The sequence below is a fragment of the Rhinoderma darwinii genome, chromosome 12 (genome assembly GCF_050947455.1).
Source record: "Rhinoderma darwinii isolate aRhiDar2 chromosome 12, aRhiDar2.hap1, whole genome shotgun sequence".
NCBI lineage: Eukaryota > Metazoa > Chordata > Amphibia > Anura > Rhinodermatidae > Rhinoderma > Rhinoderma darwinii.
This window is the reverse complement of record NC_134698.1, coordinates 41,234,463-41,248,261: the sequence shown is the minus strand read 5'-3', so window position 1 is coordinate 41,248,261 and position 13,799 is coordinate 41,234,463. Positions and strand designations below refer to the sequence as shown.

The window sequence follows — 13,799 nt, the reverse complement described above, 5'->3', positions numbered from 1 at the left end:
TTTTTCACCCGCTACCACCTGGTATTTCTGGTTTAATAAGTGAAATGCTGGTGACCGGTTCCCTTTATGGGTGGATTTTCAGGTGAAGTAGAGATACACCACATGGGGATCCACCCCTAAAGAGATTGCCTCCTAAAGGCAAACGCCTATTAAAAAAGAAGTCAGTCCTGCGGTCTACTGTTTCTAACACTCCGATCTGCTGTTATCTGATTCTCCCTTGTTAGCATCATTTTAGGCCCCAACAGATTGCCATTGCGCTCTGTCAAGAGATTTGACTCTGGAAATATTTTAGAACACAATCTTTGGTCTGTTGTAGGTCTTACTGCTGGGAGCATCGACCTGTGCAGATACCTCCCTCCACACAAAGTAACGAGTCTTCTCCCTGCACGATATGCCTAGAGAATGTTGACCGTGTTCCTTCTTACAACGTACTTCGGGCACCTTGTTGCAAGACATCCTGGTACCATAGAGACTGCCTACAGGTAATTTTTATTGTTCTTATCAAATTGTACCCTACTTCACGTGTTTTTTTGAAAATATATATATTTTTTAACCCTTTCCCGTCGCGAATATCCCTATTTACGTTGGGAAAGGGTTTTTAAAAATGGCGCCCGCTCGGAAGCCGAGCAGGCTCCATAGCTGCCAGGTCTCTGCTGTGTTGCACATCAGGGACCCAGCGGCAATGATTGCGATCAGCGAGATTTCTGATCGCACGCATTTAACCCCTCAGATGCCGTTGTCCGATGTGACCACCGGCATCTGAGGGTATTTTACTACCCCATTCACTTTGGCCGACTACCAGCTCCCGCGCAGGGAGATCGCGGGAGCCGGTGTACTCCTATAGCAGCTGGGAGCCTTGTCAACGCTCCCAGCCCTGCTATAGGAAGATTGCTATTGACATCTCAATAGCAATGCACTAATTTTGCCATAAACTGCAATATTGTGATATTGCAGTCTATGGCATAAGCGATCTAATGATCGCAGGTTCAAGCCCCCTAGAGGGGCTAAAAAAAAGTTTAAAAAATATATACAATTTCGAATCACCCCCTTTCCCTAGATCACATATAAAAATAAATTATTATTTCGTTATCCTTGCAGCCATAAAATGCCCGAACTATAAAAAGATTTTTCAAATACGCTGTACGCCGTATCGGGGAAAAAAAGCCAAAATTGGCTGAATCACTGTTTTGTTTTGTTTTTTGCCACTTCAACCCCCTGAAAAAATGTATTAAAAAGTGTTTGAAATGCCAGACATTCCCCCAAATGGTATTAATAAAAACAAACCTTTTTCCACATACAAAAAGACTCCTTACACAGCTCTGTACACAGAAATATGAGTTATGGGGGGGGGGGGGGGGGTGTCACAATATGGCGATGCAAACATTTTTTCGTTTCTTTCCAACTTTTTAAAAAAAATGTAAAGATACTAAAACATCACAAAAACTATGTAAATTTGGTATCCCTGTGATCGTACTGGCCCACAGAATAAAGGTAATGTCATTTTCACAGTACAGTGAATACCGTAAAAACCAAACCCATAAGAAAATGGTGAAACTGCTGTTTTTTTCCAATTCCACCAATTATAAAAATAAATTCCCGCTTCCCAGTATGTTACACATAATATTAAACCGTACCATCTGAAAGTACAATTTGTCCCGTAAAAATTAAGCCCTCCTATGACTTCAACGAAAAAAATAATAAAGTTATGACCTTTGGAAGGCAGGTAGGAAAAAACAAAAGCATTAAAGCGAAAATTAGTCTGGTCCTGAAAGGGTTAACTCCCCTTCCCCCATCGTCCTGTTTTTTTGTTTTGCCACACTCGCTGTCGCTGGACTTAATAAACGGAAGTATTTGGAAAGGCTACAGTTAGATTGGCAAGCTAAAAACTGCAAGCAATCTGCCAATTTTTCATCTTTATTCTTAAAAAAAAAAAAAAAAAAAAAGTTGGTGCTAGGAAGGATGAAGCTAATCTCCCTCACTCCATTCTTTATTATTTTTTTATTTCTTTTTTTGACACAGTATCAAGCTCTAAGTGCTGGACTATTTTTCTTCCGATGTACGGTATGCAATAATAGAGACTTGTTCCAGAAGGAGATGCTACGCATGGGAATCCATATTCCTGAAAGGTATGCTGTTTTACTTAGGGTTCCAGGATTTAGGCCTTTGTTTAGACCAGATTGTATGAACTCCAATAAAGTCTCAACAGAGATTTCATGATGACATCGGCATGACTGAATACACCATTTGTAGAGGGTTTGCTAGATCATACTAGAGTCCATGACTGAATCAGACGATCCCTGATTCTTTAACCCCTTCCCGCATTATCACGTACATGCACGTCGGGGAATGAGGCTGGTTAGCGCAATCCCACGTGCATGTACGTGATGCAGTTAAACTGTCACAGCGCCGCGGCGCGAGGTGACAGTTCAATGCAAACTGCTGTCCGAGACAGCTTAGAAACAGAGGTAGCCAACGGGACCAATGAAAGTGGCCCCCTGTCGGCGATCGCTGTGATAGGTCTGTCAGTACAGACAGACCAATCACAGTTAGTGTGACTTGTTTTTCTACAGTCTCCGTCTCTGAGCTCCTCTGTTGGTTTTGAGAGGAGATCAGAGACGGATCTAATTTTACTTGTGCATGAAATATACCCCCACAGCCTGATCAGTCACCCCCACAGCCTAATCAGTCACCCCCACAGCCTAATCAGTCACCCCCACAGCCTAATCAGTCACCCCCACAGCCTAATCAGTCACCCCCACAGCCTAATCAGTCACCCCCACAGCCTAATCAGTCACCCCCACAGCCTAATCAGTCACCCCCACAGCCTAATCAGTCACCCCCACAGCCTAATCAGTCACCCCCACAGCCTAATCAGTCACCCCCACAGCCTAATCAGTCACCCCCACAGCCTAATCAGTCACCCCCACAGCTGACCTGTCACCCCCACAGCTGACCTGTCACCCCCAGTGTTGACCTGTCGCCCCCAGTGCTGACCAGTCGCCCCCAGTGCTGACCAGTCGCCCCCAGTGCTGACCAGTCGCCCCCAGTGCTGACCAGTCGCCCCCAGTGCTGACCAGTCGCCCCCAGTGCTGACCAGTCGCCCCCTGTGCTCCATCAGCACCCAATCAGTATCGTCTGTTGCCTAGTGACAGGCATCACTGAATCAGTTCAGTCTTTTTGTACTAAAAAAAATACTAAAAAAAATATATATAAAAAAAATATAAAAAACAAAACAAAAAAAATACCTATAAAAAAAGTTTGTTAGTGAGCGACAGGGATAGTAAATTAGTTAGGGATAGTATCAGACTAGCTTGTTAGAGTGTACGTGGTGTAAGGTTAGGTAGTCAGGGCTAGTTAAAAATAATTTAGGGTAGGGCTAATTAGGGTTAGAGGTTCAGGGAGTTAAAAACTATTATAATGACAAAGCGGGTGTTCACTGCTGAAGAGGCGTACGCCTTATTCTGTGCAGAGTCTGACAGTGTAGATGAGGTGACATTTTTGATGTCGTCATCCTCAAGTGACACATCTAGTGATGAGCCCCCCCCCCCCCCCCCCCCCCGTAGACGTTCTAGGGCTAGTGCGCAAGCACAACCAAATTCAGATGCCCCTGCGTGGATTGCCCCTGATAATTATATGCCCCAGGTGCCTGAATTTACTGCCACCCCAGGCACCAACGTGGACACTACTGGATTCAGAGAGATAGATTTTTTTAAATTATATTTCTCTGATGAACTAATTTGTCTTATGGTACAGCAGACAAATATTTATGCGGCACAATTTATTGCCCGCAATCCCAACAGTTACTATGCCAGGCCCCAAAAATGGACCCCTACCAATGCAAATGAAATACTGAAATTTTGGGGCCTATTACTTTACATGGGCATTACAAAAAAGCCCTCTATTCGCTCCTATTGGAGCACTGATATGCTACACCATTCCCCACTTTACCGCCTCACCATGCCTAGGGCTTGTTTCGAGATCCTGCTACGGTTCCTGCAGTATAACAACAATGAGGAATGCCCAGCCACAAATGACCCCAGTTTTGACAGACTGTTCAAAATTAGACCTGTAGTGAACCACTATAATTCAAAATTTAAAGAGATTTACACCCCTCAAAAATGCATTGCAGTGGACGAATCATTGGTTCATTTCAAAGGCAGGCTACACTTCCGCCAGTACCTGCCCAACAAAAGGTCTAGGTATGGCGTGAAGCTGTATAAAGTGTGTGAAAGCGCGTCTGGATACACTTAAATTCAGAATCTATGAGGGAAAAGATTCTGCAATAGAGCCCCCGGACTGTCCCCCTGTCCTAGGAATAAGTGGGAAGATAGTATGGGATTTGCTGCACCCCATACTAGACCAGGGATACCATCTATATATTGATCATTTTTACAATAGTGTCCCCCTTTTGAAGTGCCTTGCTGTTAGAGGAACCGCAGCATGCGGCACAATCAGGAGAAACCAAAAGGGTCTCCCCAAGGACTTTGTAGATCATACAGTGCGCCGAGGGGAAAGCAGGGCTGTTTGCAGTGACAATTTGCTGCTGGTCAAATACAAGGACAAGCGTGATGTCCTTGTATTGACCACTCTCCATGCAGACCGATCCAGCCCTGTCCCAGTGCGAGGAACCACAGAGCACACCATCAAGCCTTTGTGTATCCAGGATTACAACCAGTTCATGGGAGGGGTGGATCTTTCGGACCAGGTTCTGCAACCCTACAATGCCCTCAGAAAAACAAGAACCTGGTATAAAAAATTGCCCGTATACCTGACACAAGTGGCACTATATAATTCCTTTGTTTTGTATAAAAGTGCAGGCCACAGGGGAACTTTTCTTGATTTTCAAGAAAAAATTATTAAAACTTTGATTTTTGGAGACCAGGAAGGGGAGAGCGGCAGTGGAAGCAGCAGTGCTTCTGGAATAGTGGGCTCAAGAATTGTTCATGGGCAGCATTTCCCTGGCGTATAAAAAACAAGATGTCATCATAGCCCTTCAGATGTTTTTATCTCGTGAACAAACTCCAGTTTGCCACATAGTTGGATACGTTTTCCTCCATTTTTTTAAAAATATATTGCCGTTCACTCCAGAACAGTTGATTTTTCCCACTATAATTTTTTATATATCAGACTAGAATGCTATTCACAACGGCATCAGAATGACACAAATGTGGGACAATTGCTTTGTTAGCAAGACATAGTCAAACAGGCAAATACATTTTTCAGGACATGCCTCCTTTATGAGAACATAGTGGTCAGCATGCTCACTACACTCCTGAATAGCTTAAGGTGTGTAGTTTTAAGAATGGGTCATTTCTTGGGGGTTTCTATCATTCTGTCAGTTCAAAGCCTCTCCAAATGTGCATTGGGGCCTAAAACATTTTCAAGCAAAATTGGTGCCCTAAAAGCCTCCGTGTACTCCCTTCCTTTTGGGCCCTGCCGTGTGTCCAGGCAACGCATTAGCGCCACAATGTGGGTATTTTTGAAAACAGGAGAAACAGGGTGATAGATTTTGTGGTGTGATTCTTCACTTTCATGTTTGCATTACAAAGAAATTGGTCTTCAAACTGATACTTTTATGAAAAAAGTGAATTTTATTTTTTTTCACCTGCTATGCATTAAATTTAGCAAAAAACTGTGGGCTCAAAATACTTACTATACCCCTAGATAAATACCTTAAGGGGTCTAGTTTTCTAAATGGGGTCGTTTATGGGGAGTTTCTATCGTTCTGACAGCTTAAAGCTTCTCCAAATGTACAGTGGGGCCTAAAACATTTTCAAGCAAAATATTAGTCCTGAAAGCCTCCGGGTGCTCCCTTCCTTTTGGGCCTTGCCATGTGTCCAGGCAACGCATTAGGGCCACAATGTGGGTATTTTTGAAAACAGGAGAAACAGGGTGATAGATTTTGTGGTGTGATTCTTCATTTTCATGTTCGCTTTACAAAGAAATCGGTCTTCAAACTGATACTTTTAGGAAAAAGTGAAATTTAATTTATTTTCACCTGCTATGCATTAAATTTAGCAAAAAAACTGTGGGGTCAAAATGATTACTATACCCCTAGATTAATACCTTATGGGGTCTAGTTTTCTAAATGGGGTCATTTGTAGGGGTTTCCATCATTCTGAGACCTATGAGCCTCTGAAAACCTGGCTTGGTGCAGGAAAACAAAATGTACTTCAAAACGTAAAAAATTATTATTCAATTTGTAAGTCCTCTAAATTGCAGAAAATTTATTTATTTTTTTTCAAAAGTGCTGCCAAAATAGAGTAAAGAGATGGTAATATATATTTAATTAAAAAAATTGTACTGTATGTATGTACATATGTGACATATTGCAGTTAAAAATAGGAAAAAATGTAAATTTTTACAACATTTCTTCAATTTTTCTATTTTTTAATTAATTTCCGCAAATCGTATCAGTCTACTTTTACCACTAAAATAAAGTACAACATGTGACGAAAAAACAATGTCAGAATTACTTGGATATTCAAAACGTTCGCAGAGTTATTCTCTGATAAAGTCAGACATACCAGATTTGAAAAATCTGGCTTGGTCATTAAGGTCCAAACTAGCTTGGTCATTAAGGGGTTAAAATGACTCTGTCAACAGCCATGCTGTCAATCTCTATCTGTATAAGCTGTTGAATAGAAGATGTTGCTGAGATATTCAATTTGGATCTCAGGGCAGTTCCCAGTAATGCCCTTTGGACATACTCTGTTGGGGAGCAAACCATACCCTTTTCGACCACAAGGGCGCAATTGATATTATTGAAGCCTGGTCCTGCAGCACCTTGTTGAGGACTTTTTGGATCAGTGGTACTAGTGGGTATTCATATGCAAGATTAAATTCCTATTTCACCAAAAAAAGCATTTAGTGCCCATGCCCCTGTTCTTCACTAGGGAACTAAATCTCTTCACCTGGACATTCAGATGGGTAGCCATGATGTCTATGTTGAGGCATTCCCTTTTTTTTTTTTTTTTACATTTATGTATTTTTATTTTTTTTAAAACTGCAAAAATATTGTGTGATTTGAATGCCACTCTCCTGGGATCGTCTTCACTCTACTTAGATGATTCGCTAGAAGATTGAGTCCCGTTAGTATGAACCACCACCACTATCTGGTTCACGTGATTCTCTGCCCAAGACCTAATTAGCTCGCTAATTCACCAAACTTTGGGACGTGTCGTGTCCGAGAGACCTCCTTATCTGATGCAATGAAACGCTCAGCGTCTCGATTAGATACAAGACTAAGGCCTTGAGATCCTGTAATCTGTCCTGAGGAAGGTATAGCAACAGTCGAGAGGTGTCAACATTGAACCCCAATAATCTCTTCCTCCTTTCTGGCTGTAGGTTGTACATCTCCTTGTTGAGAGTCCAGCCCAGGCCTTTCAGGACGCTGATCGTTCTCAACGTGTGGTTTTGCAGCAAGGATGCTGATCTCTCCACCAGAAGCCAATCATTGAGATAAGGGATAGTCCCTGTGGCTTCTATCCTTAAAACTTGGTCAAGACAAAGGGAACGTGAGCTATCCCAAGGGGAGGAGCACAGAACTGAAGATGTAAAATAGGCTGTCCTATGTGAACTGCGATCCTCAGAAATCTGTGTTCTCTACATATGACAATATAGAAATATGCATCGCTTAAATCTAATGTAGCCAGAAAGTCCCCAAAACATTTCGTTGACATATCTCAAATCGATGATGAGACACCAGTCGCCCGATTCTTTGGGTACTAGGAGTGCTTTTGAGTAAACCCCCTTTTCTGACACTTCTGAGGGTACTTGTTGTAACACCGGCTTGTCTATAAGAGAGAGAATTTATCTTTCTAAAATCTCTTGTCTTAGCCGAACTCTGGAACCTATAAATCGGTTCCGTGGAAGACTGAAAAATTCATACTGCTATCCTTAATGAAAAATTAGGACCCCCTAAATCATAGATTGCCAGTAAGGAAGATAGGCCAGTCCCCCCCCCCCCCCAACCCCCTATTGAATGTATTCTAGCCCCAGAAATCTAATCTGGGGCTGTGTGCCTTGACCCCTGATCTGTCTACCTTGACACTCTGACTGGCAGAAGGTCCTCCTCTATCTCAATCAGCAGGCCTTGCCTGTGTACATTCACACGAGCGTATCCGATTCACACACGTGAATAATGCGCATGAATCTGGTCCATGTGTTGCGTTATGCATCAGTGTGCTTTGCGAGTGGCATTTGTTATTCACGCACTCGCAAAGCACATGTTTTATATTTTTATTATTTTCAATGCCAAACAGCCCGTTTACTTTCTCTAGATGAGGCCATAGATCTTGCAGCACACCTAGCTTGCTGTGAAGAGGCATCACAATAAAAATTTGCTGCCAACAAGATGTGCCTCACACATGAGCGTGTTTGGTCCATGATATACGATCCGTATTTCGGCCGCATTTCCCGGACCGAACACACTGCAGGGAGCCGGGCTCCTAGCATCATATTTTTCTTTGACAATAGGAGTCCCTGCCTCGCTGCGGGACAACTGTCCCGTACTGTAATCATGTTTTCAGTACGGGACAGTAGTTCCGCGGGGAGGCAGGGACTCATAGCATCATAGACAACTGTGATACTAGGAGCCCGGCTCCCTGCAGTGTGTTCTGTCCGGGAAATGCGTCCGACATACATACTGTATATCACGGACTGAACACGCTCGTGTGTGATGCTCCTAAGAGTGTAGCCCGCATAAATATTCTCATCAGCCTGTAACAACCAGGAGCGCACAGACTTGGAGATTTCAGAGAATGCCACTGCCACTTTATTTTGAGCTGCTCCTCCTGAAAGCACAGTCCTCTCTCTAATCCATCGGACCGATCGCCTCTCCTGACGTGTCTATATTTAGTAAATACTCCTATTACCTATGGATTAACAATTCTAAAGCATCTTTTCTTAGAACTGTGACTTGTGCCATTCCTCTGTTGTTCCTCGATATTTATGAATACATTGACAGCTGGATGTTACCAGTTTTGGGTGTGTTCATTCAGAGATCACAGTGAGACTGTGTAGGGACATGTCCATTTGATAAGTGGAATAGTAAAACAGTTGTCAATTTATTCATATAATTCTAGGAGGAATGACACCGGAACGGCACAACGCAGCGCTCTAAGAAAAAATGTTCCGGAATTGTTGTTCTATGAAGAATACAAGTATTTACTAAAATAGACATGACCGGTTCTCTTTAGGCTAGAGCCATCATCACTCTTCTCTTAGATAATTTGGCAATGTCCATATCCACTTCAGGAGGCATTTCCCAATCATCTGCTTGTTCTCAGTCAAACGGGAACTTCAATTTTAAACCTTATCTGGTTATTGTCATTACACACCATGTGCACCTGGGCGTCCTCTTTTAATTTGAAGACCCTTTGTTTTCTAGCGGGTGCCTCAGTCCTCTCAGGCTCCGGGTCTTCTGAGAGCACTTTTTTTTTTTTTTTTTTTTTTTTTTTAATTAATTTGGATACTTTATCCAAATCGAACAAATATTTGGGTTTTGACTTGTCATCATCTGAAGATGAAGAAGGATCTAAGAGTCAGGTATTACTCCTCTGAATCAGTTTCCCTAATGGTACGCTTTGTCTCTCTTGGACGTGGCCATCTCCTTAATAGCTTCCTTGATGTCAGACATTCAGACTTGGACAAAAGTCTTCATCCATGAAAGCTTTCTTTCAGAACCGGATGGGTCCTGTATATGTTCTGCGTTCCTGCATAAGTTACATTATTTGTCATTTTTTTAAGGGGACTTCAGATGCTTGCGTTTACTGGAGCTTTTACATGCAGATCTCTCCACGGATGGCTCTTTGGAATCCATACTCGACATATTCCAATAAGTCTCTTTACACTAAGCAGCCTCAGCCTGCCAATGTAGCAAGTGCTCAGACTCTGATAGAGCACTTGATTTTGCGCACTTTAAGGACCGCCCATACACCTTCCGGCGTCTACATGTCCTCACAAAGTAGCGTAGGCAGGAGGAACGACTTCCGTTCTCCGTGCAAGCCGACTGCAATAGACAGTGCTACAGCTCCCCTTGCTGACCGCAGAGGTAAAAACACCCAAGTTAGAAAATGAGAAAAGAGGACAGTGAACAGCGTCTACTCTCCACCAGTCCTTATGCAGGTAGGACAGAAAAAACACGGGGGAAGTAGGGTTTGACTGGCTATTTAAACTGTTGTATTTAACACCTGGCCTAAGTTTGTTGCAAGGGGCAGAGTTTACCCGTGTGTGTTGTTGCTGGGCTCGAATGCATTTTTTATGTTTTACACCAGTGATGCCTAGGCCCTGGTATCTTTGTGGGGTGCAGTACCTTTTCCAGGTTAATGATCAGGCAAGAGTGCTCCTCCTTACACTAAGCAATCTGCCAGAACAGAGGAGCAATTGTTTGTGTGTATATCAAGCCCCTGATAGAGCGTGAACCTCGGTTATCAAAACTGTCTAATAGCAAACTGGCTTTGTTACCCATGAGAGCCAATCGCAGTGCAGCTATAATTTTTCCAGATCAGTTTATGAAATGAAAGGTATGCTCCTGATAGGTTGCTATGAATCAGGAGGAGAAAGGTCGGCCACCAGTGCTTTACTCGGTGTATGTTTGTAGTACAGTGAAACTGCCTGGTCTAGGAGCTTGAATAACCCCACAAGCAGATTACTGAGAAGACAAAGCATATGAAAGGTGTCCGGATTACAAACGTCTTGTGTGGTATTATATTTTATAGTAAATTGTTTTGCATATGTTTGCAAAGGTAATAATTTGTAACCATTTAAATTCCACTAACTAATGCTGGACCTGTTTTAACCCCTTAGTGACCAGCCCATTTTAGGCCCTAATGACCAAGCTATTTTATTCGTTTTTCTATAGTCGCATTCAAAGAGCTATAACGTTTTTATTTTTTCGTCTACATAGCTGTATGAGGACTTGTTTTTTGCGGGATTAGTTGTGCTTTTTAATGGCACCATTTTTGGGTACATATAATTTTTATATTAACTTTTATTAACCTTTTTGGGGGGGATTATAAAAAAAACCTGAAATTCCGCCATTGTTCTATGCGTTTTTAAATTGACGCCGTTCACTATGCGACGTAAATAACATGTTACCTTTATTCTATGGGTCGGTACGATTACGGCGATACCACATATGTAGAGGTTTTTTAATGTTTTACGACTTTTGCACAATAAAAACACTTTTGAACTAAAATTATTTGTTTCTGCATCGTCGCTTTCCAAGAGCCGTAATTTTTTTATTTTTCCATCAATGTAGTGATTTTTTTGGGCTTGTTTTTTGCGGGACGAGACGTACTTTTGATTGGTACTGTTTTGGGGTGCATGGGACTTATTGATTCATTTTTATTATGACTTTTTTGGGGGGCAATGGAAAAAAATTGCAATTTCGCCATGGTTTTTTGCGTTTTTTTTTTACGGTGTTCACTTTGCGGTTTAAATTACATATTAACTTTATTAATGGAGTCATTACGGTCGCGGCGATACCACATATGTCTACTTTTTTTTTTTTTTTACACTTTTACTAAATAAAACCAGTTTTTATGGAAAAAAATTGTTTTATTTATTTTTTTACTGTACTTTTTATTAATATTTATTTCACTTTGATGACTGATTTTATTAGTCCCACTAGGGGACTTTACTGTGCGATGTTCCGATCGCTGCTATAATTCTTTGGTATACTTCGTATACCAGAGCATTATTGCCTGTCAGTGTAAATCTGACAGGCAATCTGTTAGGACGTGCCTCCGGCGCGTCCTAACAGGAATATGTCCAGGGCAGACCTGGGGGCTTTTATCAGGCCCCCGGCTGCCATGACACCCCATCGGAGACCCGCGATTTCATTCGCGGGCCGCCGATGGGTGACAGAGGGAGCTCACTCCCTCTGTAAACAAAGTTAAATGCCGCGGTCGCTATTGACGGCGGCATTTAACGGGTTAAACGGCCGCGATCAAAGTAAACTTCGATCGCGGGCGTTGGAGCAGGAGCTCAGCTGTCATCAGACAGCAGAGCCCCGGCTCCTGCCTGCACGGGAGACCCGTGCAGGACTTAGACTAGGCTGACGTGAAAAGGCGTCAGCCTAGCCTAAAGCCCATTAGTGAATCACGTAAAAAGGCGTATTGGTGGTCACTAAGGGGTTAAAGAAGCTTGTGTATGTGTTACCAGACGTATTAACCCTTTAACGACCAGGTCCACTTTTTGCGATCATGACCAATCATTCATTTTTGTTTTTTCACAGTCCCATTCCAAGCGTCATAATGTTTACATTTTATCGTCGAGATTGCCGTATGATGGCTTACTTTTTGTGGAACGAGTTGTATTTTCCAAGTGCATATAATATATTGCTTAACTTTGTTTTTTTTTTATTTGGGATGGGGTAATTGAAAAAAAAAAAAAAAGGAAGCTATTCCAATATTGTTTTTCGCATGGTGACTCATCGGCACCCTTCAATTGTGCCGATTGAGTGACAGCGAGCCCCCCCCTCTGTCAAACACCTTAGATGCCGTGGTCACTAACTGTGACATCTAAGGGGTTAAGCTGCCGGAATTGGAGTTCATCAGTTGCGGAAGGAGCCAGGCTGTGTATAAGATCCGTGCTGCTGCTGCTAATCTCGTGGGTACAGTGACCGTACCCACGAGATCAGAGTGATGGATATATCCATCATGATGCGGGAGCTAGCACTCGCTTGTGACAGATATGTCGTTCGTTGTTAAGGGGGTTAATGGCAATTGACTTTTTTCTTTTTCCTAATCTATCTAGAGATGCATCATGGGAACTGGAAGAAAATGCTTTCCAGGAGCTTTTGGAGCGACATCAACACTGTGATGTTGAAAAGTGCCTTTGTCAGAATGGTCGGGATTATAATATTCCAGAAAGGTGAGTGTATTTGGGTACCTGGGACCCTTCAATTTGAGCAATGTATGAGAAAACTTAAGCATAACCACTTTACCTAGATAGTTTAAGATTAGGCATTTCTGAGACATTTATGTGTAAACCATTTCTGATGCGTCCTGGGTTTGCAGGCTTGTATAATCTTCCTATACATATGTAGCTGGAAATTGTTTTGTATTTGAATAGGTGCCATATTGTGTTCAAACTGCATTCAGATGCAAAGCCGAAAGAAGAGGTCATCACTAAAGATTTTACAAGCCCACAAACCCAGGACTCACTGGGCCTGCACTATCCCAAAATGAAACTTATTGTCTTACCCCAAAAGGTGTCCATAGTCTGGGAGGTGTATCATAATACATAGAAGCTGCAGAACATTGATATCAGCCGAATCAGTCAGTGAGCTTCTCCGACACCTTGGCTCCTGAGCGATCTCCTAAGCTCTGTTCGGATCAAGTCTAAGGCGTCCATAGTATTTAAAGCGACACTACGGTTTACAGTAAAAATTTGGCTGTACATGCTGAATGTAAATAAGTATACCTGGTTCCCTCCAGCTCAATGTTGCTGCCGCGGTTCGTCCCGTTTCCAGTTTCCTCTTCATACATGTAAAATGGCCGCCAGCTTATCAGACTGCCCTATGCATAGTATCGTCCGAGAAGTTGGTGGCTATTTAACACACCTGAAGAGGGACTGGAAATGGGACCGACACTGTCATTACCGTATTACAGACTAACTCCATAAAGTAAATAATTTGGAAAGTTATTCAACTTTTGATAAGTTTAATTCTAATTTGTAAACTTCAAAATGGTGTTCAAGGGTGAACATACGTTTTTAAGTGTGATGTGACATGTTGGTACTTAGAATTGCAATAACAATAGCGTTTTAGAAAATAGATACACTCCTGCCCT

General features: G+C 42.4%; 1 protein-coding gene across 1 annotated transcript in view; it reads left to right on the top strand.

Moving 5' to 3' along the window:
• G2E3 (G2/M-phase specific E3 ubiquitin protein ligase) overlaps nt 1-13,799 on the top strand; it is a 95,349-nt gene that overhangs the window by 50,690 nt on the left and 30,860 nt on the right. Inside the window, exons 6-8 of the mRNA XM_075844936.1 lie at nt 317-482; nt 2,020-2,126; nt 12,763-12,879. Of these exons, the coding sequence (XP_075701051.1) occupies nt 317-482; nt 2,020-2,126; nt 12,763-12,879 (390 nt within the window). The remainder of the gene's footprint in view (nt 1-316; nt 483-2,019; nt 2,127-12,762; nt 12,880-13,799) is intronic.